Source organism: Eubalaena glacialis, chromosome 7 (genome assembly GCF_028564815.1).
Source record: "Eubalaena glacialis isolate mEubGla1 chromosome 7, mEubGla1.1.hap2.+ XY, whole genome shotgun sequence".
NCBI classification, from domain to species: domain Eukaryota; kingdom Metazoa; phylum Chordata; class Mammalia; order Artiodactyla; family Balaenidae; genus Eubalaena; species Eubalaena glacialis.
The window spans coordinates 80,410,844-80,432,531 of NC_083722.1; the positions used below are offsets into that span (position 1 = coordinate 80,410,844).

General features: G+C 42.9%; 1 protein-coding gene across 8 annotated transcripts in view; it reads right to left on the bottom strand.

Moving 5' to 3' along the window:
- ARHGEF3 (Rho guanine nucleotide exchange factor 3) overlaps positions 1-21,688 on the bottom strand; it is a 311,303-nt gene that overhangs the window by 39,057 nt on the left and 250,558 nt on the right. For all 8 annotated transcript variants that reach the window (XM_061197022.1, XM_061197016.1, XM_061197015.1 and 5 more), the window contains one exon: positions 711-818. Coding sequence is in view for 6 of the 8 variants with exons in the window: in XM_061197016.1 (XP_061052999.1) it covers positions 711-818 (108 nt within the window). In the remaining 2 variants the exon portion in view is untranslated. The remainder of the gene's footprint in view (positions 1-710; positions 819-21,688) is intronic.

The following is a 21,688-nucleotide window of genomic DNA, read 5'->3' on the forward strand; positions in this document are numbered from 1 at the left end:
CTGTAAAGGGCCAAATAGTAAATATTTTTGGTGTTGTGGGCGATATGATCCCTTTCACAACTACTCAACTCTGCCTTTGTAGTGCAATGGCAGCTACAGAATACACATCAACATTTAGGCATGCCCGTGTTCCAGCAAAACTTTAGTTATAGACAGCAAAACTTTAGTTATAGACACCGAAATTTCAATTTCATATAATTTTCATGGGTCATGAAATATCATTCCTCTTTTATTTTTTTCCCAGCCATTTTTAAAAGTAAAAACCATTCTTAGCTCCAGGGCCATAAGAAATCAGGGGGTGGGCTGAGTTTTCTCCCACATGCTATAGTTTGCAGACACTGGTCTAAATCACTAGGCTCTCCTGCCCTCCAACTTACATCATGTGCTGGTTCCCTTGGGAGGCCCATAGATATTTTAGGACAAAACCTATGATAGCGCATCTGGATGGGGCATAGGACTGTGAAATATAATTGTGAGGAGCCCAACAGAGATGACTCCTCCAGTTACACCTTGACGGACTCTGCCTGACACCAGTTTACAGCTTGAAAACATCCCTTTCTTCCTTTCAGTCCCCTCACTTGCTCTCTTCCGTTGAAATAAGGATTGATTCATGTCAATCTGAAACCGGGGGAGGTTCTAGGTAGGACAGGGATGTCTCCTCCCACACAACGTGGTTTTCTGCAAACATGAGCCCACCGTGCCCTTCTTACCTGCAGGGTTTGGCTGAAGCGCTTTAACGGTGTGGCTTTCACGGGTGGGATGAGGTTTGCTAGGGATGTGACTCTGGAAAGAGGTTTGACTCGTTTATTACTAGGCTCCTGTAGGGTTAAAAAAAAAGGAAAGGAAAATGTCAAGGTCAATTACGAAGACAACATAACTCCACTATACAGTCATGTCCCACTCCACAAGCTGCTGGCTGCACACCGATCTGTGGAATGTAAACAGTGCTCTGTCTCACTCCAGCTGTGTGGAGGTGACCTGGCTGAGGAGCCAGGGAAGGAGAAATGGCAGAGGGATGTCAACAGAAGCAGCCTCTAAGTGGACAGCAAATGGGCAGGGATCTCTCCTTTCCCTTCACCCCAAATATATCTGCCAGCTTTTAAATCAGAGGCTTCCACTAAGTAGCATCATTCTCTTCAACCCCTCCTGTAGAGAAAAGCTGCCTCAGATTTCCCATCCAATGACCTTGTCAGGCAGTTGTCTTTTGATGCTTCTGGTTTCATCTTTTTAAAAAACCTTTTCTCCAACTTACCTGAAGCCACTCTCCAAATTTCTAATATGCAATGGCTTTTCTAAAGCACAAAAAATCCTTTTTTTTTTAAGTACAACAAATTAAACAAATATTGTTTAAAGAAGTTATTCTATTGCTAGGCTTGTAACAAAGCATCTTTGTATCTACAGTATATTTGAAATGCACATATTAATAGTTATAAATAACAACCAGACAGCAAAAGAAAATGTATAGAGAGAAAGCCCTACCACGAGCATCAGTTTTTATACTATACATAGCCACAAGTTTTGAAAATCACCTCCACATAAAACGTGCAAATCTGCAAGTTACCCCAAACCAAGATGATGGATGCGGGGAGCCTACCCATACCAATGACTCTGCAGATGAGAATTACATAAATAAAAACAACAGGCTGTGGAAAAGAGACAGATGACAGACAAAACACTTTCCAAAGACAAAGAGAACAGTTACCCTTATCTTCCTAAGCTCCATCTGACCTGCAGGAGATGCTTGACAGCACATGAAGACACCAAATTTTAATGGAAAAAACCAAACTTGCCAATGGTTGTGGCAAAACTCAATCACTTCCAAAGGGAGCCTCAAGATGCTCATCTTTCTTTTTCAGCCATTGCCTTCAAAGTTTTGAGAGTTAAGCCAGAACTTCAGATTCTCCAGAATACCCTTGCAGGGTGTTTTGAACATAGTAGGTGCTTGGAAAAATCTTGCCTGAATTTGGAGTTCTGCCGAGAAACTCTCATGTCAGTTTATGCCCTTGCCAGCCTCAGAAATCAGAAGCATTCTCTGAAACAGACCCAACCTTTCTGGCATTCAAATAGAAAAATTAAAAGGCTTTTTAAAAAGCACAAAACAATTCCACAACATGGCCAGGAGTGATTTCATGATTTCTCGAAGCAAATACTTCCAAGACGGAGAATCAATCTGGGCTGCCGGGTACCTCTCCAGACTCTTGGTATGCTGAGCTGAACAGACAGCAGGAAACTCTCCGAACACTGGGAAGGCTTAGTTCCAAAATGCAAAGGATGAATCTCTCAACATGAGAGACATCGCATTACAATTATTTAAATGCTGAAGAGAAAGATCCAATAGCCCTTCTGCTTCCAGGTGACAGCGCCCTTCAAGGATGCTCCCTGTCCAGTGCCTGGCTCCTGAGTATCTGTGCCCAGAGGAGGATTTTTAAAATATTTTTTTACGTCAGAGCTCCACTACCAGCGGGCATACTGAATACACACACACACACAGCCTCTTGAGCATCTCTTGAATGGCTCCTGCTTTGGCTGGAAATGCCAGAGTTGTGATAGACCACCTTTGGTGGCACAAACTGCATTGCAGCAAGTGAGAAGATGGGGGATTTCCTAGGGGATCAGGACTTGGTCTCAGATAATCCTGCACGTACCTCAGGGCCCATTGACTCCTAGGTCTGTGTTTTATTAACGGCTAAATCTGCTAGGTCACAGATTCTATATCAAACTAGGGAAGTTGAAGGGCAAACGTCAATTGGCTTCTCTTGCTTTAAAAAGGGGCAGGGAGCCCTGCATGCTTGTCAGGATGAGGGAAGATTCGGCTCTGTTCCACTTGCTGTGTCATCTTTTCTAAGGTTCTGCTGACTTTGCTGCCCATTTTACATGAGCCAGTCAGATGGGTGTTTTTCTGCACCACTATAAGATGTATGCACAGTGCAAATGTTGGCCCCTCTGCAAGTTGTGTGCAGTGTTGCTACATGAGATTGTAATTAAAACTCCTTTCCTAAGGCTTTGCCCATTTGGAAGTAAACACTGGGCTGCTCTCTGGCAATCTGACATTTCCAAGTAACGAACAATCAAAACAGAAACCACTGCTGCATGATTTAGTGCTTGATCCAGCAAAGCGGGCAGGTGCAATTTCACAACCAGAACATTTATAGGTTATTGAATCTATAGAGGAGGCTTTATGCCTGACCCACATGAGTCAAATATAAATTATGGTGTTCTCCTTGAGGGCTTCAGTGAGAACAGGAGATTAAAAAAATTCTTGGCCTAATTTGATTTTTCTTTTCCATTTTACTCAGTATGTCTCAAGCTACATTTTACTGCTGTCTAAAAGGAGCCTCAGGGAAAATGTTTCCAGATTCTAGTTAAATAGCTCTACTGAGAACTAGCAAATGCAATAAGAGGGATGCTTTCAGGCTTTACAGAGAGATGACAGAACACAACCTGCAGAAGCTTCCTAATCCAACAACTCAGCTGCCAGACCAAGCTGGGCAAGGTCACTGCTAAACCCAGGAATGAAGTGTCCTGTTTCAAGTGCAGACACCACCCTCACCACGCAATTTTAAGACAGGGCAGGAGGACATCTCACTAAAGAGGTTAAAAAAATAAAACAAAAAAGAAAAAGGCATTGAGTATTCTGTGTGGGCAGTATTTTATGAATAACAATATTTTTGCATGTTTTCCAGACCTTACAGCTTTTTTTGTTTTTCTTGTCTCACTGCACTGGCTAGGACTACACGTATATTGTTGATTACAAGCTGAAATAGCAAGTACCATAGTCTAATTCTGAATTATAAAGTAATTATTATGAAGGTTTCATCATTAAGTATTGTATTTGCTGAGAGCATGGAAGAGACACCCTTTATCGAGTAGAAAAAGTTCCTTTCTGTGCTAACTTTGCTGTGAATTTTTATCATGAATGAGTACTGACTTTTATCAAATATTTTCTCTTCATCTTTCCAGAGGACAAGGAATGGGAAAAAAGAAGGAAGAGGTGGGAAGAAGGGAAGGAGAGGATGAAGAAAGGTATAGAGGTCATATTTTTCATAAAGGAATTGATTCAGCAATTTTAAATATCTCTTGTGCTTGAATTACAAACAAAGGAGAATAAAGCACTCCATGTAATTTTATTTTTAATGTGAGATTTAATTAAATAGATTTTAATATTCCTTCCCTAGGGGACACAGTTCTTATCCTCTCCTTATTCTTCCCCCCAAAAGATAAAAACCAAAGCACATTATATGCAATGTAAGAAAATGCCTATCATATCAATATAATTTGGCACTATTTCTTATTCCTTAAAAAATAGTTCCATTCTAATAGATGTGGCATACAGGAAACCCTCACTCATTCTCCCTGCACTTCATTTTTGCAGCCAGAGTGGGGTTGGAGAGCAGTAGGAGAGTCTTTCACATCATGTCTGTAGCTTCCCTGAGACTCTGCTTTTACTGAGTCACAAACACGGCCCAGGAGGGGCCAGAAATGCAGCCATTAGTGCAGGACTGACTGCTCTATTGCAGGGCAGCACTGCTCTTGGATGCTCTACACCTGGCCAGGAGCAAGAGAGAGGTGAGAAACAACTGTGCTAGCAGATGCTTTTGCCCATGAGCTGATGGAATCATAAAAAAATCTTTCAAATGTTTAGAAACACCAGGAAGCCTTATGCAGGGCTACATTTGTGTGACGGGAGATGTGCTGGGAACTGCACACCCAGGGGTCATGTGTCATCCAACAATAACCCTCTAGGAGGCTTTCATCATCCTCATGTTAAACAGGAAGTTACGATCTCAGAGTGATGGAGAAGCTCTAGAATTATTTCATAATAATAATGAGCTCATATTCATTGCAGGGACTCTTCTCTATGCTTTACAGATATTTACTAATTTATTCTCCTAACAGCCCTGCAAGGTAGCCACTATTGTGATCCTCATCTTAAAGATGGGGAAAGCTAAAAAAGGTGGCTAGGATTTAAACCTAGGCTAGGGAGGCTGGATCCAGAGCCCATGCCCTACTACAGGGCTTGGCTAACTTTTTTGTAAGGGGCCAGATGGTTAAATATTTTAGGCTTTGAGGGCTGTCCAGCCTTTGTCACAACTACTCATCTCTACCATCAGCCATAAACAGTATGTAAATAAGTGAATGTGACTATGTTCCATTAAACCTTCATCTATAGACATTAAAATTCGAATTTCGTATAATTTTCACACGTCACAAAATATTATTCTTCTTTTGGTTTTTTTCAACCATTAACAAATACAGAAACCATTCTTGAGGGCTTGAGGCCTTTTTTTTTTCCCTGCTCATTAGAAAAAGGAACATGAGTTTTGCTGCAGATTCCCCAATTTTCAATTAAGTATTTTGCTCAGTAGAGGACACTGTAGAAGATTCTAGAAAATTAATTTCCAAAATACTGTTTTCTGACAGCACCTTTACTATACTAGGCAACATTCAAAATGCTTAGATCCTGAGTTCCACTTCCAAGTACTACTGAGTCAAAAATAAGGGGTAGAAATCTGATTTTAAGATGGTATGTGGTCAAAATGCTCCATAATACAAAGATTTATTTCAATGGACAGAAAACAGTTTTGCAAATGTACTAGTGAATGCTGAACTGCAGCAGACAGGTGCCATCTGAGATTTTTACTTCAGTTGTTAGTGAGGGCCTAGTGAGAAAGGATACTGAAGAGGCAGACATGACCTAGAATCAACAGTAATTAGAAGAAACCTGGTAAAATGAAAAAAAAAAAATCCCACTACTGAATTTCAATAATTCTCAACTGATATAGGCCAGAATAGGGAAAGGTCCATGTGGCTGGGAAACTGAGAGCTGAGAGGGCTACCTTGAAACATTTAAACTTAAAGACCCAGCAATCCCACTACTGGGCATATACCCTGAGAAAACCATAATTCAAAAAGAGTCATGTACCACAATGTTCACTGCAGCTCTATTTACAATAGCCAGGACATGGAAGCAATCTAAGTGTCCATCACCAGATGAATGGATAAAGAAGATGTGGCACATATATACAATGGAATATTAGTCAGCCATAAAACGGAACAAAACTGAGTTATTTGTAGTGAGGTGGATGGACCTAGAGACTGTCATACAGAGTGAAGTAAGTCAGAAAGAGAAAAACAAATACTGTATGCTACCACATATATGGAATCTAAAAAAAAAAAAGAAAGAAAGAAAATGGTCAGAAGAACCTAGGGGCAAGACAGGAATAAAGATGCAGACCTACTAGAGAATGGACTTGAGGATACGGGGAGGGGGAAGGGTAAGCTGGGACGAAGTGAGAGAGTGGCATGGACATATATACACTACCAAACGTAAAATAGATAGGTAGTGGGAAGCAGCCACATAGCACAGGGAGATCAGCTCGGTGCTTTGTGACCACCTAGAGGGGTGGGATGGGGGGGTGGGAGGGAGGGAGATGCAAGAGGGAAGAGATATGGGCACATATGTATATGTATAACTGATTCACTTTGTTATAAAGCAGAAACTGACACACCATTGTAAAGCAATTATACTCTAATAAAGATGTTAAAAAAAAAAAGAAAAACAAACTTCTAGGTCACCACAAATATTCTCATGTTCTCACTTCCCTTGACACCTCCTACTGCCAAGGCCTTCCCACCCTTTCATTGTATTTTGTTGTCATATCACTATAGTTTCCTCCAATCGGTGACAGTTCCTCAGGCTTTTGTGACAATGATACTTTTGAAGAGTGCTGGTCAGTTATTTTGTAGTATATCTCTCAATTTAGACATGTCTGATGCTTTCTCATGATTGGATTCAGATTATGCATTTTTGGCAAGAATACAACAGAAGTGATGTGCCCTTCTTGGTATATCATATCTGGGGGACATGATGTCACTATATCTTATAACTGGTGACACTAACCTGGACCAGTTGGTCAAGGTGGTACAATGGGTTGAATTGTGTCCCCCACAAAAAGATATGTTGAAGTTCTACCCCCGAACCTGTGAAAGTGACCTTATTTGGAGATAGGATTTTGGCAGATGTAATCAGGTTAGGATGAGGTCATATTAGATTGCAGTGGGCCCTAAATGCAATCGTTGGTGTCCTTATAAAAAGGGAAATTTAGACAGAGACATACAGGGAGACAGCATATGATGATGGGGGCAGTGATTACAGTGATGCATCTACAAGCCAGAGAACACCAAAGATGGATGGCAAACACCAGAAGCTAGGAAGAGGCAACGAAGAATTCTCCTGCAGGTTTCAGAGGGAGCATGGCCCTACTGACGCCTTGATTTTCGACTTCTAGTTTGCAGAAGAGTAAGAAATAAATTTCTGTTGTTCTAAGCCTCCCCTCTTGTGGTACTTTGTTACTTCCAAAGGGAGCCTCAAGATGCTCATCTTTCTTTTTCAGCCATTGCCTTCAAAGTTTTGAGAGTTAAGCCAGAACTTCAGATTCTCCAGAATACCCTTGCAGGGTGTTTTGAACATAGTAGGTGCTTGGAAAAATCTTGCCTGAATTTGGAGTTCTGCCGAGAAACTCTCATGTCAGTTTATGCCCTTGCCAGCCTCAGAAATCAGAAGCATTCTCTGAAACAGACCCAACCTTTCTGGCATTCAAATAGAAAAATTAAAAGGCTTTTTAAAAAGCACAAAACAATTCCACAACATGGCCAGGAGTGATTTCATGATTTCTCGAAGCAAATACTTCCAAGACGGAGAATCAATCTGGGCTGCCGGGTACCTCTCCAGACTCTTGGTATGCTGAGCTGAACAGACAGCAGGAAACTCTCCGAACACTGGGAAGGCTTAGTTCCAAAATGCAAAGGATGAATCTCTCAACATGAGAGACATCGCATTACAATTATTTAAATGCTGAAGAGAAAGATCCAATAGCCCTTCTGCTTCCAGGTGACAGCGCCCTTCAAGGATGCTCCCTGTCCAGTGCCTGGCTCCTGAGTATCTGTGCCCAGAGGAGGATTTTTAAAATATTTTTTTACGTCAGAGCTCCACTACCAGCGGGCATACTGAATACACACACACACAGCCTCTTGAGCATCTCTTGAATGGCTCCTGCTTTGGCTGGAAATGCCAGAGTTGTGATAGACCACCTTTGGTGGCACAAACTGCATTGCAGCAAGTGAGAAGATGGGGGATTTCCTAGGGGATCAGGACTTGGTCTCAGATAATCCTGCACGTACCTCAGGGCCCATTGACTCCTAGGTCTGTGTTTTATTAACGGCTAAATCTGCTAGGTCACAGATTCTATATCAAACTAGGGAAGTTGAAGGGCAAACGTCAATTGGCTTCTCTTGCTTTAAAAAGGGGCAGGGAGCCCTGCATGCTTGTCAGGATGAGGGAAGATTCGGCTCTGTTCCACTTGCTGTGTCATCTTTTCTAAGGTTCTGCTGACTTTGCTGCCCATTTTACATGAGCCAGTCAGATGGGTGTTTTTCTGCACCACTATAAGATGTATGCACAGTGCAAATGTTGGCCCCTCTGCAAGTTGTGTGCAGTGTTGCTACATGAGATTGTAATTAAAACTCCTTTCCTAAGGCTTTGCCCATTTGGAAGTAAACACTGGGCTGCTCTCTGGCAATCTGACATTTCCAAGTAACGAACAATCAAAACAGAAACCACTGCTGCATGATTTAGTGCTTGATCCAGCAAAGCGGGCAGGTGCAATTTCACAACCAGAACATTTATAGGTTATTGAATCTATAGAGGAGGCTTTATGCCTGACCCACATGAGTCAAATATAAATTATGGTGTTCTCCTTGAGGGCTTCAGTGAGAACAGGAGATTAAAAAAATTCTTGGCCTAATTTGATTTTTCTTTTCCATTTTACTCAGTATGTCTCAAGCTACATTTTACTGCTGTCTAAAAGGAGCCTCAGGGAAAATGTTTCCAGATTCTAGTTAAATAGCTCTACTGAGAACTAGCAAATGCAATAAGAGGGATGCTTTCAGGCTTTACAGAGAGATGACAGAACACAACCTGCAGAAGCTTCCTAATCCAACAACTCAGCTGCCAGACCAAGCTGGGCAAGGTCACTGCTAAACCCAGGAATGAAGTGTCCTGTTTCAAGTGCAGACACCACCCTCACCACGCAATTTTAAGACAGGGCAGGAGGACATCTCACTAAAGAGGTTAAAAAAATAAAACAAAAAAGAAAAAGGCATTGAGTATTCTGTGTGGGCAGTATTTTATGAATAACAATATTTTTGCATGTTTTCCAGACCTTACAGCTTTTTTTGTTTTTCTTGTCTCACTGCACTGGCTAGGACTACACGTATATTGTTGATTACAAGCTGAAATAGCAAGTACCATAGTCTAATTCTGAATTATAAAGTAATTATTATGAAGGTTTCATCATTAAGTATTGTATTTGCTGAGAGCATGGAAGAGACACCCTTTATCGAGTAGAAAAAGTTCCTTTCTGTGCTAACTTTGCTGTGAATTTTTATCATGAATGAGTACTGACTTTTATCAAATATTTTCTCTTCATCTTTCCAGAGGACAAGGAATGGGAAAAAAGAAGGAAGAGGTGGGAAGAAGGGAAGGAGAGGATGAAGAAAGGTATAGAGGTCATATTTTTCATAAAGGAATTGATTCAGCAATTTTAAATATCTCTTGTGCTTGAATTACAAACAAAGGAGAATAAAGCACTCCATGTAATTTTATTTTTAATGTGAGATTTAATTAAATAGATTTTAATATTCCTTCCCTAGGGGACACAGTTCTTATCCTCTCCTTATTCTTCCCCCCAAAAGATAAAAACCAAAGCACATTATATGCAATGTAAGAAAATGCCTATCATATCAATATAATTTGGCACTATTTCTTATTCCTTAAAAAATAGTTCCATTCTAATAGATGTGGCATACAGGAAACCCTCACTCATTCTCCCTGCACTTCATTTTTGCAGCCAGAGTGGGGTTGGAGAGCAGTAGGAGAGTCTTTCACATCATGTCTGTAGCTTCCCTGAGACTCTGCTTTTACTGAGTCACAAACACGGCCCAGGAGGGGCCAGAAATGCAGCCATTAGTGCAGGACTGACTGCTCTATTGCAGGGCAGCACTGCTCTTGGATGCTCTACACCTGGCCAGGAGCAAGAGAGAGGTGAGAAACAACTGTGCTAGCAGATGCTTTTGCCCATGAGCTGATGGAATCATAAAAAAATCTTTCAAATGTTTAGAAACACCAGGAAGCCTTATGCAGGGCTACATTTGTGTGACGGGAGATGTGCTGGGAACTGCACACCCAGGGGTCATGTGTCATCCAACAATAACCCTCTAGGAGGCTTTCATCATCCTCATGTTAAACAGGAAGTTACGATCTCAGAGTGATGGAGAAGCTCTAGAATTATTTCATAATAATAATGAGCTCATATTCATTGCAGGGACTCTTCTCTATGCTTTACAGATATTTACTAATTTATTCTCCTAACAGCCCTGCAAGGTAGCCACTATTGTGATCCTCATCTTAAAGATGGGGAAAGCTAAAAAAGGTGGCTAGGATTTAAACCTAGGCTAGGGAGGCTGGATCCAGAGCCCATGCCCTACTACAGGGCTTGGCTAACTTTTTTGTAAGGGGCCAGATGGTTAAATATTTTAGGCTTTGAGGGCTGTCCAGCCTTTGTCACAACTACTCATCTCTACCATCAGCCATAAACAGTATGTAAATAAGTGAATGTGACTATGTTCCATTAAACCTTCATCTATAGACATTAAAATTCGAATTTCGTATAATTTTCACACGTCACAAAATATTATTCTTCTTTTGGTTTTTTTCAACCATTAACAAATACAGAAACCATTCTTGAGGGCTTGAGGCCTTTTTTTTTTCCCTGCTCATTAGAAAAAGGAACATGAGTTTTGCTGCAGATTCCCCAATTTTCAATTAAGTATTTTGCTCAGTAGAGGACACTGTAGAAGATTCTAGAAAATTAATTTCCAAAATACTGTTTTCTGACAGCACCTTTACTATACTAGGCAACATTCAAAATGCTTAGATCCTGAGTTCCACTTCCAAGTACTACTGAGTCAAAAATAAGGGGTAGAAATCTGATTTTAAGATGGTATGTGGTCAAAATGCTCCATAATACAAAGATTTATTTCAATGGACAGAAAACAGTTTTGCAAATGTACTAGTGAATGCTGAACTGCAGCAGACAGGTGCCATCTGAGATTTTTACTTCAGTTGTTAGTGAGGGCCTAGTGAGAAAGGATACTGAAGAGGCAGACATGACCTAGAATCAACAGTAATTAGAAGAAACCTGGTAAAATGAAAAAAAAAAAATCCCACTACTGAATTTCAATAATTCTCAACTGATATAGGCCAGAATAGGGAAAGGTCCATGTGGCTGGGAAACTGAGAGCTGAGAGGGCTACCTTGAAACATTTAAACTTAAAGACCCAGCAATCCCACTACTGGGCATATACCCTGAGAAAACCATAATTCAAAAAGAGTCATGTACCACAATGTTCACTGCAGCTCTATTTACAATAGCCAGGACATGGAAGCAATCTAAGTGTCCATCACCAGATGAATGGATAAAGAAGATGTGGCACATATATACAATGGAATATTAGTCAGCCATAAAACGGAACAAAACTGAGTTATTTGTAGTGAGGTGGATGGACCTAGAGACTGTCATACAGAGTGAAGTAAGTCAGAAAGAGAAAAACAAATACTGTATGCTACCACATATATGGAATCTAAAAAAAAAAAAGAAAGAAAGAAAATGGTCAGAAGAACCTAGGGGCAAGACAGGAATAAAGATGCAGACCTACTAGAGAATGGACTTGAGGATACGGGGAGGGGGAAGGGTAAGCTGGGACGAAGTGAGAGAGTGGCATGGACATATATACACTACCAAACGTAAAATAGATAGGTAGTGGGAAGCAGCCACATAGCACAGGGAGATCAGCTCGGTGCTTTGTGACCACCTAGAGGGGTGGGATGGGGGGGTGGGAGGGAGGGAGATGCAAGAGGGAAGAGATATGGGCACATATGTATATGTATAACTGATTCACTTTGTTATAAAGCAGAAACTGACACACCATTGTAAAGCAATTATACTCTAATAAAGATGTTAAAAAAAAAAAGAAAAACAAACTTCTAGGTCACCACAAATATTCTCATGTTCTCACTTCCCTTGACACCTCCTACTGCCAAGGCCTTCCCACCCTTTCATTGTATTTTGTTGTCATATCACTATAGTTTCCTCCAATCGGTGACAGTTCCTCAGGCTTTTGTGACAATGATACTTTTGAAGAGTGCTGGTCAGTTATTTTGTAGTATATCTCTCAATTTAGACATGTCTGATGCTTTCTCATGATTGGATTCAGATTATGCATTTTTGGCAAGAATACAACAGAAGTGATGTGCCCTTCTTGGTATATCATATCTGGGGGACATGATGTCACTATATCTTATAACTGGTGACACTAACCTGGACCAGTTGGTCAAGGTGGTACAATGGGTTGAATTGTGTCCCCCACAAAAAGATATGTTGAAGTTCTACCCCCGAACCTGTGAAAGTGACCTTATTTGGAGATAGGATTTTGGCAGATGTAATCAGGTTAGGATGAGGTCATATTAGATTGCAGTGGGCCCTAAATGCAATCGTTGGTGTCCTTATAAAAAGGGAAATTTAGACAGAGACATACAGGGAGACAGCATATGATGATGGGGGCAGTGATTACAGTGATGCATCTACAAGCCAGAGAACACCAAAGATGGATGGCAAACACCAGAAGCTAGGAAGAGGCAACGAAGAATTCTCCTGCAGGTTTCAGAGGGAGCATGGCCCTACTGACGCCTTGATTTTCGACTTCTAGTTTGCAGAAGAGTAAGAAATAAATTTCTGTTGTTCTAAGCCTCCCCTCTTGTGGTACTTTGTTACAACAGCCCTACAGGAGGTATCTGCTGGATTTCTCCATTGTGTAGTTACTACTACTCCCTTTGTAATTAATACACATAAATGGAAGAGATCCTTTGTGACTACGTGCATCCTCTTGAATTCAGCTCTGCAAGTGTTTACCCAGCATCTGCAAAGTGGGCTTCATTGAAGGGTACACGTGTCACCCTTGGGGGAATGTCTCCTGGCTGCACAGAGAGAACCAGAAGGTTGATCCAGGCAGAGCACCCAAGAGAGTAAGCCTTGGCTGGAGTGGGGCAGGTGAGGCGGTCAGCAGGCAGAGCACAGTGGAACACAGGGGCATGCAGGACACAGAGGCAGCAACGAGGAGTCCTTCGCAGAGCTGTCTGAGCAAGAGGGGAGCAAAGAAGGGGAGCTTCTTTGGAGCCTGCAAGTGACTCTTCATCTTATTTTTTTGGAAATAGAAAAAGACAATAATGAAATAATTGTTCCTAACTCCAAAATTTCCATTAAAAATTTTTTTGTTTGTTTTCTTTTCCCTGGCACAGAGCTAACTGACCTGGTGTCATTTGTTACTAGAAGTTAAAAGGCAAATAATGAGGCCCAAATTCCAACGGAAACCTGGCTTCATTGATTAGGCCAAACGCATTTCAGAATTATTGGTTTCTAACCCACAAGGTGAGCAAAACGTCTTCAAAAGTAGAACTATAATTTCCCCCTAAAAATGCTTATAGGTGGTTTCAACAAAGGTCCCACAGACTTTGTGGACTCTGCCAAACCACCAGGAACAGCTCTGGGAAGAATTCCTGATACCTTCCTCCTGGCTAATCTCAAAGGTGGAGGCCACACCCTTGTGTTTATTTTCTCCAGCTGCAGGTTTGGTTGCCTTGCACTGTGCATCCAAGGGAGATTAGATTTCCTTCTTGATGAAATGGCCCAACTCTCTCTGCATCAGATGCTATAAGGAAAACATCCTAATTTCCTTCTTTAAAAGAAAAAAATGCTTTTTGGGGGCTTTGTCTTGTTTTGTTTGTATTTTTGCTACTGGGGACTAAGGAGAGCCTGGATAAATAAAATCCACAGGACACTCTGAGTTAGTTCAGTCTCATGGCCAAGCTGTAGACAGGGTGTTGGATTGTTGTGTTGAGGAGCTGACAATTTCTGCAGCCTCCCCTCATGGCAATGCTAAAACGCATTGATGGAGACATCACAAAATGGTCTGGACAGATCCACAGATTAAACCACTGACTCTTGGGGCCGCAAAACTGACCACATTAAGGTTGGGGAGATGATATTTATTCCATGTATATCAAGTCTGTCTTGGCTTGAGCCAGTCAGCACCTAGGGCCTCTGGCCAAGGTCAGCCTGTGAGGTGGTTGCTTTTAGGGGGGTCTTGCTTAGGGCAGGAGCATCAGAGGGGGATGCTGGACTAAGCTCAGACGCTGCTGGCATAAGCCTCTGAAAGTATGCTCAGTTCCAGCCCCAAACAGAGCTCCCATCAAATGCAAGTAAAAAAATGAGAAGAGAAAGAAATCACACTTTATGACAATTCATGTGGTCATCCTGGCTTCATTTCCTCCGGGCCTCCCCTGCTTCCTTCAAGTTCAAAGCACATGCTGGCAAAATACTATCGCTCTCTAATATTTGTATAAACTGAATGGCAAAATGAAGGAAACGTGAGTGTGGGGCGAGTTAGACGGATTTCATCCAGTATGCCCTGGAGGAGCAATTAATTTTACTACAAACTCTGAGAGGGCAATAGTTACTGGCATACCATTTTGTTTCTGAGGGAGCACCTCAAGCAAGTTATTATCTTTATTCCTCTCATTATCATTGACTGTTCGCTCCCACATTGGAAAAGTAGCCTGTTCTTCTCTGCCATGGGGATATTCATTTTTGCTGAATGGTGGTTTATGGGCCGAAAAACAAAAACCAAAACAAAACCTTGGAAAATAATTCAGTAAAATATGGGACTCTCCGAGAGCCGAGGTGGGCAGCAGCCTAGGTTACGAACAAAATCTCTTAGCAGTGCCAGTAAAATAAAACAGAACCACTGTTTCAGACACTGTATTTTTGGCTAAGGTTTCACTCCTCAATTACTTTCGAAGTTATTCGTTTCAGTCAACATTATAAGGGTAAGTCAACATTTGTCCTGGCAGCAAGCCCAAATTTATTTTATTAGTCTGCTACTGGTTAAATTGGCCCATGATTAAAAATATCTAATAAATAGCCCTAAAATATTGGAGTTTAGTAGAAAACCACATTCACGTTCTCTTACACAGGATGTTACTATTACTTAACCTTGGGCAGAAGGAGAAATGCACACCCTCACCCCGATAAGTTCCTTTTAGCAAACGCTAGCCCATCGCCTGAAACTCATTTTGGTCATGCCCAGACATGGCACTACAGACCTTCACAGAAAGAGGAAGCTAAATATTTAGCTCTCTCTGCGGTCTCTGGCTCCACATATGCCTTCTGATCATCAAGCAAAGCTCTTACTCTGTCAAGGAGAAAGGGCCAGATGCTCAGAGCTGAAGCGCTTTAACAGTTCGACCTCCTGGAAAAGTGTGAGAGCTGCCAGCAGACTCAAGCCTCTGTGGCCCTTACAGGGAAGCCAACCTTAGGCCCAGAAGATGTTTTCTCATGAGTAGAGTCAGGTTACGTCTTTTTGCCAAGAATGCCACAGAAGAAATGTGCCCACAGCACGCCACACCCATCTCCAGGTCTGGAAAATGGGGTCAGAGCCGCACATTCCTGGATGGGGGACGCCAAGAAGTCAGCCGGAGGTGGCAGTGGTGGCCTAATCACAGCCACAGGCCAAGAGGAAGGGCTCTGAAGTTCTGGGGTTTCGGTCAGTCATTTCCTATTGACTTCTTGGAAACCCTTGGGTGGGATATAAATTCTGTATTTGTTTATCTCTGTAAAAGGGATTCCCTGGCTTCCCCTTGGGCTGGGTTGGAGGGGTAGGGGGCGAAGAATGCACTGGGGATTCCACCTCTGCTTCAGGGTTTGGGAACTGGTGTGTACAGACCTCAAGGGCACTTTAAGGACATTTGCTGAGGCTTCCCTGGTGTTTAAGGATGAGCAGAAAGCCTCTGCTGAAAGTGACAAAGTTCTTATCACTCTGGCCCCCCAAATGTGTTGATTCTTTGCAAAGGATCTAAGGATAAAATATGAGCCAACCTTTCCGGCCAGAGGACAGTGCCCTATGAACTGAATACCCTATGACCTTGGGCCAACGATGAAACCTCCACGGGCTTGGTCTTATGCCCTGGGAAGTGAGGGTGGCTCTCCGACCCTCTCACAGGGTTGTTGGGAAGGTGACATGAGATCATGTGTGTAATGTGCTCGGTACAAGCCTGTCCCATAAGTTGTTGCCTGTAAATATCAAATTATTGCCTTGAAACTGTGATGTCCAAGGAGAGGTGTGATCTCCCCCCCCTCCCCCCCCCCCCCAGCCTGTTCTCCTGCTCTCATTCATTCCCTGCAGCACTGGATTTTGCTCTGAGCCTCCCAGGGACAAAGCTGGTGCTCCATGTTACCTGCCACTATCTCACCAATGACATGCTCTGGGCACCGAGGACTCGGGCTGCTATGAGACCACATTTTGATTCTACATTCCTGCCTTCCCTTTCTTCCGGCAGTTTTATCATCTGTTTAGTCAAGCTCCGGCTGGATAGAGCAAAACTGGGAGTGGTTTGGCAAGATCCAAGTCTACGTCCAAGTTGAGAAAAACATCAACTGTGAAATCCTAAGATAAGAACCTGAGTGGTGGAAGTACACCCAAACGGGTAGGTCTTGAGGTCTACATCAAACTCCTCCCACCCACCCCACCTTGCTGAATTATGGGCTAAAACAGCTGGTCTCCAATCTTGCCTGATCCCACTACTATCTGGGATTAGGCAGTGATAGGAATTCTGGGTGTTCAAGCCATGTCAGAGGTGGAGGGTAGAATTTCTCCCAAAAATAACATGTTACTTTTGGCTTCGGGAAAGGACCATACACAGATCCACTGACATGTCCTCTCTCTTATCTACCTATCATCCTTTGAAGCTCAGCATTATCTTAGCTTCCCAGAGGAGGAAAAAGTAGTACAGAGATGGAAAAGGATGCACAGATCTCAATCTCGAAGGACAGCGTGTTCCAGCTGAATCTGAGATGATCAAACACGTTGCAGGCAAGCAAAGCTAACAGCTGGGTCTGCCATCTGACTGAAGATGAGGCTGAGACGAGGAATCCCACATTCAGCTGCTGGGTAAAACCTACAGGGACATCCGACCAAGGGCACCAGGTCTTCAGGAAAAGAACATGGACCCCCTCCTCTTTCTGTTCTCAATGAGAACAATGATTTTCAGCAGTCAAGCCTTGCAGAGATGTGACTTCCAGAGAGAAACAGAAAATACATTTGCTGAGCTCCCTGGTAACCCCAGCTGTCCCTCCTAGCACGATTTATCCTTTCAAATCATTTGGTCCACGTGCATCCTCAGCAGCACATGCCTCCACCGAGAATCAGGGAACACTGCACTTGGGTGTTTTAGAACAGTCTGCTCTCGACTGGGAACAGAATACACTGAAACCTGATTATTCAAAATGGAAAAAGCTACCAGTCACACAGCCACAAGGGATTGACTGAATTGGGAATAAAATAAAATATTTTAAAACCTTCCTGCTTTGGCTTTCAGCTGACATCTTACCACCCACTAAGCGATGGTTTGCAGAAAAATAAGGTACAAAGCATGCTGTTCAGGAAACTGTGAGGTAGGTAATCTACAATGGATTCATATGGCCTTGCTGTTGCCCCACACACCCCAGCTGAGCAGATGAATAGCTTCAAAATGTTACTCCTTGGGAAGTGTGTGTGTGTGTTTGTGTGTGTGTTCGTGCACACATGCAGAACCCAAGACTGAACTTTAAGACAGTTTTTATTCTGTAGCACATTTTTAATGACAGGAATTTAAAAATGCCCACTAACAATGGATTTTTCCAAAGGCTCGTAACAAACCCTGGCTCTCACTGCTGTACACTTGCAACCTTGAAACATAGTGATTATGTGTTATTTCTAACTCTCAGCAATTAATATGCAACCAGATGTATCATTATCTACAGTCTATTAAAATTCAGAAGCCTGTGCATTTGAAAAAGAATGTATTGCGCTGACAAAGGAGGCAGAAGCCTCAGAGACCCAGCTCTCTCCCCACATCACACGCAGTTCATTTCAATTACAAAGACACAAGAGGGAAAATGAATAAACAATGGCAATTGACTTAAAAGAAGTAAATACAAACCTGTGATTTGGTTGTTTGGTTTTGCCACTGGAGACTCAGTGGTAAGGTGTGCCAATAAAAGTTTCCAGGAAAGACAAAGGCAGTTTTGTGGTAAAAGAAAAATGTTCTTTATTCCTTAAGTAAAGTGTTCCTGTGGCAGAAGGGGGCAAAGTTCCCATGAGTTTTCCAGCACGGGCCAGCTATAGAGGGAAGGGCTCCTTTGGGAGACTACTGAGGGTCTAACCTGACAAACGTTTCCCCAAATCCCTAAGCACCCCCAGGGATGGGGGGGAGGCTCATTTACCAGCCAGGCGCTCCCTCCTTCTGCCCCACCACTTAGGAGTCGGGCTCTGGGTCGCTCCTGAATTTACAAAGCAGGGCTGTGCAGAGGGGTGGCAAGGGGCCGCCTGGCCCTACAAAGCCTCCAGAATTGCTACTAAATAAACTACATGCTGCCAGGGCCCCTACCTACTCACAGATTCTAGCAATTTTCTAGAAACAGAGAAGTCGGTCATCCCACACCTGACCCAGGTGTAATTCTTCTCTTCCGATTTTGTCAAGAAGAGAAGGAGGGGAAGGGGGTGGGGGGATTGCAAAATGGTTAAAGGGGGTGAGCTGTATGGTGATGGATGGAAATGAAACTTTTGTTGGTGAGTATACAGAAGTCAAATAGTGTATACAGAAGTCAAAATATAATGTTGTACACATGAAACTTATATAATGTTGTAAACCAATGTTACCTCAATTAAAAAAAAAGATATCTGAGGATTAAACTAATGAAAACAACAATAAAAATTTTTTTAAAAAATAGAAGAGGGGCTTCCCTGGTGGCGCAGTGGTTGAGAATCTGCCTGCCAATGCAGGGGACACGGGTTCGAGCCCTGGTCTGGGAAGATCCCACATGCCGCAGAGCGACTAGGCCCATGAGCCACAATTGCTGAGCCTGCGCGTCTGGAGCCTGTGCTCCGCAACAAGAGAGGCCGCGACAGTGAGAGGCCCGTGCACCGCGATGAAGAGTGGCCTCCGCTTGCTGCAACTAGAGAAAGCCCTCGCACAGAAACGAAGACCCAACACAGCCATAAATAAATAAATAAATAAATAAATAATTTTTAAAAAAAATAGAAGAGAAGGAAGCACTATGTAGACAATGGGGGACCCCTGGCTGTGGAGGAGGAGGTACCAAGAGCCATGGGGTCACCTGGTGCCAGATGCTGGCCCACACATACACTCACTCATCTATTCCACATAGCAATCCCATCACCCCATTTTACAGAAGAGGAAGCAGGCGTTTAGAGAAGTGAGGTGACTTGTCCCAAGTCATACCCAGTAGTTAATTGGCAGAGCTGAAATTCAAATTCAACTCTATCTGACTCGAAAGCTTTCCCGGCAACCCCCATACCGGCTTCCCTGGATACACAACTTCCTTTTACAGTAACAACATAACATTAATAATATTGAGGGCAATTTTGAGCCAGGCTGTGCCAAGGTGTGTTCTATGCATGATTTCCTTGCTTCCTATTAAGTCAGTACTATTAATATACCCATTTCACAAAGCAGACAACTGAAGCTCAGAGGGGTTAAGAGCTTTGCCTGAGGTCACAGAGCTGGCAGTGAGTGGTGGAGCCAGGACTGAGCACAAGGCTGCTAGACTACAAGGCCTGGGTTCTTAACTACAGCACTGCTCATTTCCTAAGCCAGGTGAGGGGAGCCCTGAAGAAATCAAAGACTGTAGAGGCAGAAGAGACTGATGGAGGGAGTGAAAAAGTAGGAGCTGTTGGTTTGACATTCAAGCCCTGTCATTCTGGAATCAGCAGCCCCTCTGGGGTGCTCCCCCAGCATCTTAGGGTGCCCAGCCAGGCACACAGGTGCCATGCTAGTGTTAAGGGCAGGCCTGGGGACTGGTGTGTTAGCATCCAGCACCAGGGGGTTCATTGGATGACCCCCTCCCAGTCTGCCAAACTCCCCCAATGAGGCTGTCAATTCACCACCCAGCTTTCTGCTGATTGACAATCACTGCCTGTACTTTAATGTTGTGAATGACCTCACCAAACTCAAGGAAAAGTTCCTTGAGGGTCAAAAGCATGCCTTTCTCTTCTTTAAACCCAGGAAAAAAAAGAAAAAGCTAGGTAGAGTCTGGTCTTCACAAATATTTACTGACAAGCAAAGAGCACTGGGAGTCATTTTTAGTTGTCCGGCTCTTCAGCAACTTGTATCCCTCATGCTATGGAGTTTCCCCACATTCCTAACAAAGGACCTATTTATAATTAAAGTGTGCTGCTAATGAGTAGGGCGTGAAGCGCTCCCAAAGCAACCTAATCCTCCTCACCTTCCCTGGGTCTGTGTCTGCGGTTGGAACGTGGGTACGGTTCCCGATGATCCGTGTCAGGTGGGAGCTGGCCTTGAGGATGATGACACACACTCATCTCCCATGAGCAGGGAGCCTCCCTACCCAGAGCTCACACCCCACCCCCTACGGGACAGTCATTATGCGAACACTAGAAAACCACACTAAATTTTTTCATCCTACCTGGCAGGAATAAATGTGAAGCTTGCCAGTATGCTTGGAACATCTTGTTTTTCAAAAAATAATGCCCAGTGCCAACTCGGATCCCTGGAAACTGGGTGGGTGTTTCCTAAAAGGAAGGGGTTACCTTGCAGCAGACCACTGGACAGGGATGTCCGTCCACAGCTTCCACTCAACTGATGGACATGCACAACAGATGCTGCTGAGGCTAATGGTTCGTGGAGCATTTGCTCTGTGGAAGCCTTCTGCGTGCCCATTTCATCTTCACAATTCCCTTGGAAGTTCTCATTTTACAGATGAGGAAACTGAGGCTCAGAGGATGAGTCACTGGTCCAAGGTCTCTTGGCTCACAAGGGGCCAAGTTTGGGATTCAAACTCAGCTCAGTCTGACCCTTAAATCCAAGTTTCTAATCACTATACTCACTCTATGGCTGCCCCAAATTAAAATGCAATCTTGTTCAATCCTTCCCTCAGGGTGAAGGGGAAAAGGAGGAAGGGTTAAATGATTTCAGCTGGAATTTTGGAACTTTAAAGTTTTGAAAAGAAAAAAAGATTTTTGTTCTTAGAACAGAAATCCAGTTTTATTTTTTTTAATTGGCTAAAAACTTGTCCATAATAGTATTCTACGTCACATTAAAGCCAGTTTTTATCTATTTAAAAATCTTAATACCTGAAATCTGGGTCCTATGCTCAAAGCTCAAATTTCTGGTCTGTAAGTGGCTGTGGCCAAACCTGGAAATCTTTGTTGCAGAGTGCTCACCCTGGACAGGCCTCAGAGCACGCCTAATGCACTGCTTCCAAACTCTCGGGACCATCACGCCAATCTTTTGCCCTGTGCACATATCCTCTGAGCTATTACATAATGTTTCCTTAAATTACTCATTTTTTACTTAAGAAAACTTATTGCAAAAATAAACTCTATCACTGCCTTAAACAGAAAATCACTATCACCTGCCATAAATAGAAACTACCTTTAAAAAAATGAACCCTATTGTTAAATTTTTGTTAGAGACTCTTGCCTGCCTGAGGCCTGT